Here is a 9536-nt window from a genome sequence, read left to right on the forward strand (position 1 = left end):
TCGTTATTCCTAATTCTACCTTCCAGGGACAAGTAGGAGAGGTTTAATCTCTCTTCCATATAAGAACCCTTCACATTCCTAGATTGAGTAATAATGTCCCTTCTAAGTCTTGTTTTCTCCAAGCTAAATATTGCCAGTTCCTTGAAGTGATCCTTATACAATACAGTCAGATAGCAAGATGACTACCCTGATCATCTTCCTTTGGAGACTCTCCAATATGTCAATATCCTTCCTAAAATGTGATTTCTAGGATTGAACCCAATACCCCAGATGTAACTGGATCAGAGTTGTAAAATAGTGGTAGTTACATCATCCTCATTCTAAACACCATGTTTCTATCAACGAAGCCACAGATTTGGGGGTTTTGTTTCTTTGTTTTGCCTGCCACATCACACTGCCCCTTTATGAAAGTCTTGCTTTGGGGCTTCATTGTGACAGAAGTGACCCTCTTTTTTGAAGACTATTTCAACAGAGTTAAAGTTCTAACAGGTCTTAACCCCAGCTGAAAGGTGTTTTTAGTATGACTTCAGGCATGGACTGAATGGAATTTCCCAAAGTACCAGTTTAATAACTCTGAGCAGCATATTAAACTAAAAATAAGTTTCATTACACTGCCTTTTCTTAGCAAGCTTAAAATATTTTACTCACAAAACATACGCACAACGCTTTAAGATAAAACACCTCTTATATAAAAATGGCACTCCTGTATACTATTCAGCTCCAATTTTTCGATTATTTTTCCTATTAAAATAACCCATATTTGTAAATTGTCACTGCTGAAAACAGTAGTATACAAATAAATGCTTACTGAATAACATTAATTAGTAGAAAATGAGATTTTTTTTTACCTTAAAATAACATCTCAAAATATGTTGATTTTTTTTTCATCAAGTATGTAAATATTCAACTATTTGCTATAAGAGATAATGGACAAAAAAGAACTGTGGAATAGAGATGCTGATTGAACCATACTATTTCTTTTGTTTTTAGTGCCATTGTTTTTCTATTTTGAGGTTTTTCCTCATTGCTCTGATTCTTCTCTTATAATATGACTAATGCAGAAATACGTTTAATGTTATTATATATATATAACCTATATCAGATTACCTGCTGTCTAGGAGAGCGGGGAAGGAGAAAAATCTGAAATTGGAAAGCTTGTATAAACAAATGTTGAGAACTATTTTTACATGTAACTGGAAAAAAATAAAATACTTTTATCAGGAAAAAAAAAAAAGAAAGAAAGAATGGACAGGGTGACTTCAGAAAAACCTGGGAAGACTTATGTGAACTGATGCATAGAGATAGTGCACGTAGATTTCAGCAAGGTATTTAATATAGTCTCTCAAAACTATCCTGGGGAACAATATGGAGAGATGTGGACAATATGACAATATAATTAATGAATTTAGAAATGGTTGAATGATCAGACTGAATGAGTAGTGGTTTTATGGAGCTAAGTCCACCTGAAGATTTCTAGTGGCGTGTCCTTGGTCGTCCGATGCTAGTAATTTTTAATGTCAGTTTTTTCCATATTAGCCATGTTGCAAAAGAAAACACAGACCAAAACAAATAAGAAAAAAATTTAAAAAGTAAAAAAAAGTATGCTTAAATCTTTATTCAAACTCCATAAGTTCTCTCCCTGGAGGTAGATAGCATTTTTCATCATAAGTCCTTATTTTTCTTATTTGTTTTGGTCTGTGTTTTCTTTTGCAACATGGCTAATATGGAAATGTTTTGCATGATTTCACATGTATAATCTGTACCAAATTTTTACCCCGTAGGGAGGGATAAGGGGAAGGAGGGAGAGAATTTGGAATTCACAATTTTTAAAAACAAATTTTTTAAAAATTTATCACATGTAATTGAGAAAATAATAAAAGAGGAACAAATAAAAAGAATGTAAATATTCAGTAGTTATTTATTTTAGTTCTCAACCTGTGATTACATTGTATAAGAAATTCCCTCTTTCCCACTACAGAGTGACACCTGCTCTGCAGTGAGCTTGGGGGACTGAGAATTAAGTTATTTGCCAAAGATCACTTAGCAACTAGTATTGAAGACAAGACTTGTATCTAGGTGTTTCTGACTGAGGCCAGTTGTTGGTCCACTTGCTCTCTCAACCTGTTTATAATCATCTTTTTTAAATGTGCTCATAAATTCATCTCTTTATTGACAGCTTGAAACCAAATTCAAAACTGACTCTAAAAATGGCATCTTGGCTGAAAGGGAAGAACCCTTTAGATGTCTGGTTAAGTTCTCTAGTCCACATCTTTTGGAAGCATTGAAATCTTTAGCACCAGCTGGTAAGTATTTAGCTTCTATAACAAAATCTAAGTTTATTATTTATGCTAGTACTGCAAGGCAATTTTTCTGGCCAGTAATCTCTATAAACTTTCTCATTCCTCCTGTCTAATACCCCATAACATCCTATTTTTTGCATTCTGTTGCAGCTGTTAGTAATATGAATTTGTAATGTGAATGAGGGGCTCCTTGATCTAGCCTCAGATCTTTGCCTTTTAAGGCTAAATGAAACCTTTGGCATACAGTCACTTTAACTTTCTTTTCTTTATTTCAGGTATTGCAGATGCACCACTTTCATCACTGCTTACTTGTATACCCCACAAAGCAATGAATTATTTTACAGTCAGAGAGAAATGAGTTTTATTTGGAGTAAACATGAGTCTCTTGTCTTATTTTCTAAAACGTTTCAGTTCTCTTCTACATGTACCTCTCCTTTCTATGTACTAATATTTCAATAAGAATCCATTGAGAAAACAACACTTGCATTCTTGATGAACCTGATTCTTCTCTCTCAGAAAATCAAATTGTTCTCCCAACACGAGAGCATATGCAGGTAGGTTTGGCTCTAGCATTGGCCCTGTGGTAGTACCCTGAATGGCCTAAAATGAAGAGGGCTGTGCAATAACTACTTCTGGTATGTTCCCTAAGCAGGGACTACCATAGTTTTTCCAGCTGTCCAACCCTTGGTTTTGTAGCTTGACCTTCTTTAGTCTTGGCTCAAAGAGCAAATCACCAAAATATCAGCAAGTACTACATAAACTTTATAGAGAGAACATGAAATTGTTCTACAAATCAGGCCCATTACCCATACATCATCAGATCCCTTTTCATGTGACATAGATTCAGATGTTCACAGAAACATGCATGAACTATGAACATAGTTTAATTGGAACATCCTTCTCTCCATTTTATGTTTTATCACATTTACAATTCATTCAAATCACTGTGTACCAAACCACAGCTTATAAATAAAGATGTGAAAAAACTAAATAAATCAATGATCTTAATTAAAATTCTCTGGTTCACATGAATGAAAAACATAATTTTGTGGAAAAGACTGTTTTAGTCCATAAGCCAGCAGACATTTGTATTGACAAATCCAAGTAAATAAATGTTTACTGAATGAATTATTAAAGTAGTTATTATTGGTAAAAGAGATAGTAACATGTGTCTTGTATAAATTATAATTTGGATAATACATTTTTCCAGGGTTACCAATTATGTCTTAATTGTTGAACCTGATGGCATTTCCTCAGTCTTTTAAAACCTCCTTGATCTTTGTAGAATTTGACACTGTTAAACATTTCCTCCTGTATACTATCTCCTTCGGGTTTTTTTGTTTGGTTGGTTTTTTGTGTGGTTTTATTGGGGTTTTTTTGGTGGGGCAGTGAGGGTTAAGTGACTTGCCCAGGGTCATACAGCTAGTAAGTGTCAAGTGTCTGAGGCCAGCTTTGAACTCAGGTCCTCCTGAATCCAGGGCCAGTGCTCTATCCACTGTGCTACCTAGCTGCCCCCTGCGTTTTCATAAAATTGTTCTGCTGGTTCTCCTTCTATCTGCATGACCACTCCTCAGTGTTCTTGATTAAGTCATCATCCATGTTCAAAGACTGTCCCAGGTCCTCTTTTCTTTATATTCCCTCCCCCTTGATTGTCTCATTCATTCATGTTTATTCATTATCTGGAAATTCAAATAAACTGTTTATTGATCCAGCTTTAATTTCTACTGAGTTCCACATTATTGAACATCTCCTTTCAGCATCACTGATATGAAACACATCCAAAACAAAACTCATTTTCTTCCCCTAGCCCCTCCATAGTACCACCATTCTTCTAGTCATTCACGTTCAATACCTTGTAATCATCCTCAACTCTTCCCTCTCTTTCACATTGTTGTATGCATCAAATAAGATGTATTTTTTTTAAAAAGCTCTTAGCACAGTGCTTGGTCCAGAGTAGGTACTATAAAAATGCTTCTTCCCTTTCCTTCCCCTCCCTTCCATCCACTATCCAGTCAGTTGCCAATCTTGTTAATTTTAATATCATAACATCTTTTGTATCTCTTCTCTTTGCTAACATGAATTCCACCTTAGCTTAGACACTCATCACTTCTTACTTTAACTCTTGGGATGGTTCGGATCAGTCCCACTGCTTCCAGTCTCCTCTCCAATCTATCCTCCACACTGCTGCCAAAACAATCTTCTGAAAATGAATGTATGATCATATCATTTTCTGGCTCAAAAGCTTTCAGTTGCTTCCTTCTTACTTATAAGACGAAATATAGACTCTTCGGCATAACATTGAAAGACCTTCACCTATGTTTTTAAGCTTCTTTCTATCTTCCACTTAAGCTGACCTTGATGCTGTTCCCAACATTCCATCCCTTCCCTCATTATCCGCACAGGTTGTCTGTCCCCGAGTGCCTGAAGTGCACCTCATCCTGACCTCCACTTTTTACAATCTCTATTTTTATGTAAGGCAAGGCTCAGCCTATGTGGTACTTCCTATGGGAAACCCTTATGAATCCCCTCGTTTTTAGTATTCTCAGACTCTTTGGTATGTATTTATAAGTATAAATGTTGTATCCATCAGTAGAATTTTAAGTTCCTTAAGGGTAGGACTGTTTTTCATATTGTCTTTCTGTCCCTAGCAGCTAGCACTGTACCTAACACATAGTAGAGCTTAATAAATGTTTGTTGAAATTAATTAGTTCAGTTCAGTAAGTAGTACTTTTCTTACTTCACAGTCACTTTTCAACCCCTTGCACTCTGGCTTCTAACCTCATCATTTAGCTAAAATTGCTTTCTCCAAGGTTACCAATGGTGTATTCATTGCCAAATCTTTGGCCTTTTTCTTAATTCTTATCCTTGACTTATCTGCAGTATGTGATACCATTGGCCACTATGTGATCCTAGACACTGTCTCTTCCACTGAGTATTCCTAGTCTTTTACCTATCTGGCCACTCCTTCATCCATACCCCATTGCCTATATACTAAGTACTACTATGTTTCTAGGCACTCTGCTAGGGGTCTGGCACTACAAAAGACCAAAAAAAAAAAAAAAAAACAGCCCATGGCCTTAAGAAGCTTAAACTGCAAGGGTGGGATGGAATGGGGAGAGAGAGGTGGAATAGGACATGTGCACAGAAAATTAAATAGAGATATAGAGGAGGACAAGTGCATATGTCACTTGGGTTGAATTTTGAAGGAAGTTCAAAATTCTAAAAGGTAGATGTGAGGGGTAAGTGCATTCAAACATGGAAACAGGATATGAAATGTCATATTTAGTGAGCAGCAAGTAGGCCAATTTAACAAAAATAGAGAGTTTGTGAAGGACATTAATGTGTAAATAAACCTGAAAAGGTAGGCAGAAGTCAGACTGTGGTGGGCTTTAACTGCCAAAGAGGGATTTGTATTATCTAGAAACAAGAGGAGCCACTTTTTTGAGCAGAGGAGTGATTCAGTCAGATCTGAGGTTCAGTAATATTAATTTGGTAGCTTTGTGGAGGATGGATTGGAGAGGAAGGGCTGGGAGACCAATTAAGAAGCTGTGGTAATGAGAAAAGAGGTGATAACCTGCTTAAACTAGAAAAAAAGGGGGATGGATGGGAGATAAAGTGTGGAGATAGACTTGATAAGACTTTACAAAAAAAAATAAATGTTAAGGATAATTCTCAGGTTGTGACCCTGGATGATGAAGATTACTGAAATCCTCAACAGAAATAGAAAAGTTAGGGGGGCGGGTTGGAAATAAGGTTCTATTGTGGAAATGTAGAATTTCAGGTGACTATGGACATCCATTTAAAAATACTGAATATCAGTTGGTAATATAGTTCAGGAGAGAGTGTGGCTGGATAAATAGCCCTGGAAGTCTTCTGCATAAACATTATGGTTGAACTCAGGGAAGCTGATGAGATAACAAAGAAGGATAGTATATAGAGAGAAGACTTAGGACAGAGTCTTGCAGAATACAGACAGGTGAGAGACTAGGAATACTCAGTGCGGGAGACAGTGTCTAGGATCACATACTGCAGATAAGTCAAAGATAAGAAAAAGGCCAAGGATTTGGCAATGAATACACTATTGGTAACTTTGGAGAAAGCAATTTTAGCTGATGAGGTTAGAAGTCAGAGTGCAAGGGGTTGACACTTGACACTAGCTATGTGACCCTGGGCAAGTCACTTAACCCTCATTGCCCTGAAAAAAAAAACACCAACAACAACAAAGCCCATTAATATGTAACATCTTTTTTTTTTTTTTGGGTGGGGCAATGGGACAATTAAGTGACTTGCCCAGGGTCACACAGCTAGTAAGTGTCAAGTGTCTGAGGCTGGATTTGAACTCAGGTACTCCTGAATCCAGGGCCAGTGCTCTATCCACTGTGCCACCTAGCTGCCCCTGTAACATCTTTTAAAAATAAATTTTTGAAAAAAGAAAATGGCAACAAGTGTCAACAGCTTTTTCTAGGAGTTTAGGAGTAAAAGCAGGGAAAATAAAAGGATAGTAGTTGGAGATGATGGTAGATGAAGTGATAGATTTTTAGAAATAGGAGAGGACATTTGGGCACGTTTGTATAGAGGAGATTTTGTATCTTACACTACAATTTAACAGTATGTGTTTAGATTATTTTACTTTTTGGTCCATACTTATGATTTTCTCAGTGTAGGAGCTCTGTCATTTATAGCCTTAGCTGCCTGGGGGCACTAAAAGGTTAAATAATTTACCATGATCATATAGCAACTATATGCCAAAAGTAGGATTTAGTGATTCAGTTGGAAAAGCACTGGCTCAGAGGACCTAAATCCTACCCGTGATGCTTACCACTTATATGACCTTGGATAAGTCATTTGGACTAGACAGCTGTTGAGGCCTCTTCCAACTCTTAACCTATTATTCTAAGTCTTCCTGATTCCAACATATACTCTTCATTGTTCCATTCTGCCTCTCAATTTTGACTGCTACTTAAATAAAAACTTTCAAGTAATACAAGTGTCAAATTATATTTTGATAGCTCTTAGACAATCTGTGTCTCTAAATGCAAAGATGTCCTTTGTAAGAAGAAACCCTATGTGTTGCTTTCTAACTAAAGTCATATAGAGAATTATGGGTAGACAATGCAGAGACTGGGACTTTTAAAAGATTGGAGAGGGTATAGAAGATCATTAACTCAAAAGCTTTTCCAGTGGGTCCATGATTGCTTTAATAAAAAGGGTGAGCTTGTCATCAGATATATTAGTGCTACATGGCATAATCACAATGCCATACACATATTCTAGGGCTGTGGTGTTTTTGTTATTGGCCTTGTAGTATCATGGCATGGCCCATATCACAAGCTGGTGCCTCAGCCAGACTAATTTGAATGTTTATCCTAAACTAAAATGTTAGATTGTTATGCTCAGAAACAACAGACTTGAACAAAAGGCAAAAATAATAATTGTGTAGTAGCTTGCATGGCACAATGGAAAGAAATCTTGGATTTGGAACAGAGGATCTGGATTCAAATCTTGTCTCTACTCCTTCCTGCCTTTGTGACCTTGGGCAAAAGTGGCTTACCCTCTCTGAGCCTCAGTTCTTCATCTGTAAAATGAAAGTATTGGACCAGTTGACCACTATAAGGTTCCTTCTCAATCTATCATCCATGATTTCTGTAGTACTCTAAGGTTTACAAGGTGTTTTCCTCACAATCCTGAGATTGAACAAGTATTATTGCCTCTTTTATTTTTTTGGTGAGGCAATTGGGGTTAAGTGACTTGCCCAGGGTCACACAGCTAGTAAGTGTTAAGTATCTGAGGTCGGATTTGAACTCAGGTCCTCCTGAATCCAGGGCCAGTGCTCTATCCACTGTGCCACCTAGCTGCCCTGCCTCTTTTATTTTTAAAAAGTGTTTTTTTACTTCTTTTTTGATGACACTGCTCCCTCCCCCCACCCTAACCTTCCCATGTAAGGAATAAATTTAGTTAAGCAAAACAAATCAACACATCGGCTGTATCAGAAAATATTTGCCTCTGTCAGCCAGATAGAACCAGCCTCTAACCTGTTGGAGCTGAACAGAGAAAGTCAGAGACAAGAAAGTCAGGAATGAAATAGTTTTATTTTCAGAGTGAGGAAAAAAGCTTGCAAACAACAAGGAGCTATAGACGCGAGCTGGGGCCCCAAAGAGGGGACCCCAGGCAGTGTAGGAGATCTCCATACTTAGAACAGTGGCTGCACAGTAAGTTGTAGCCCTCACAGTGAAGGAGCAGGAAGAATGTGACAAGTTTGATTCATTACAGGATTTTCTGAGCTTGTCCAGTGCTTGTCTTTGATCAGAGAACACCTGGTGAATTATGTGACTAGCCAGAGGGTGAGATCATGCAGAGGTAAACGCAAAAGGATTGTGTCTTGCCAAGCTCAGAGCACAGCTTGCTTGCTAGGCCCTAGCTCTAGAAAACAGGGGGGGAGTCTAAGTTTTATTTAGTCACCTGATTATGAACTTCAAATCTACCACCTTTTGTGTTGAGAGATGGGAGATGTGTTAGACCCTCAGTCCTCTAGAGACAGTGTTGGTCACTGCATTAATCAGAATGCTTGTCTTTCAGTGTTGTTTTCCTCTACAATAGTGTGGTCATTTTGTAAATTGTCCCCGTGGTCCTGCTCACTCCATCAGTTCATACAAATCCTCCCCTGGTTTTTCACATCCATTTCTTACTGCAGAGTGATATTCCATTACATTCCTATAGCACAATTTTTTCAGCCATTACATAATTGATGGGCACTTTCCCTCCTGCTTGGTACTAGAATGTTACAAAAAATTTTTGTGTCTATATGGACCCTTTCCTTCTGTTTCTAACCTTGGTTTCCCCATTTTACAGAATAGAGAATTAAGGTTTAGTAGTGTACTTGGTCACAGTTACATGTAACTAACAGGTGTTGGAGCTAGGATTAGATTCCAGGCCCCCTGACAGTAGGTCAGTGCCAGGCTTCCAATATAATTTATAAAAATTCGAGTTATATGTAAACACCATTAACTTTACTGCTTCCTAGGAGCAAGTGATACAAAGGTAACATCATTCCTCATTCAGGGAAAGGTGATGACCTCGGAAGGAGAAGAGATCCTTTCTAAGGGGTGCCTGGAACTGGAAGGAAGGCTGAAGAATGTGAGAACAGCTGGAGTGGAATCCCGCCTCCTTGAGAGCACAGACTCCGCCCTCCGCCCCGCCTTCCCTACAGGGCTCTGCGGTGGGGGCGGTGACATGGAA

At 37.8% G+C, this 9536-nt stretch overlaps 1 protein-coding gene across 6 annotated transcripts in view; it reads left to right on the plus strand.

Annotated features, from left to right (window-relative positions):
- Positions 1 to 3934, plus strand: part of CENPN (centromere protein N) — a 58336-nt gene extending 54402 nt beyond the window's left edge. For all 6 annotated transcript variants that reach the window (XM_043987113.1, XM_043987111.1, XM_043987114.1 and 3 more), the window contains 2 exons: positions 2177 to 2303; positions 2576 to 3934. In XM_043987113.1, coding sequence (XP_043843048.1) covers positions 2177 to 2303; positions 2576 to 2658 — 210 coding nt within the window. In that variant the 3' untranslated portion in view covers positions 2659 to 3934. The remainder of the gene's footprint in view (positions 1 to 2176; positions 2304 to 2575) is intronic.
- The last annotated feature ends 5602 nt before the right edge of the window (positions 3935 to 9536 follow it).

This window comes from Dromiciops gliroides, chromosome 2 (assembly GCF_019393635.1).
Source record: "Dromiciops gliroides isolate mDroGli1 chromosome 2, mDroGli1.pri, whole genome shotgun sequence".
Lineage (NCBI taxonomy): Eukaryota > Metazoa > Chordata > Mammalia > Microbiotheria > Microbiotheriidae > Dromiciops > Dromiciops gliroides.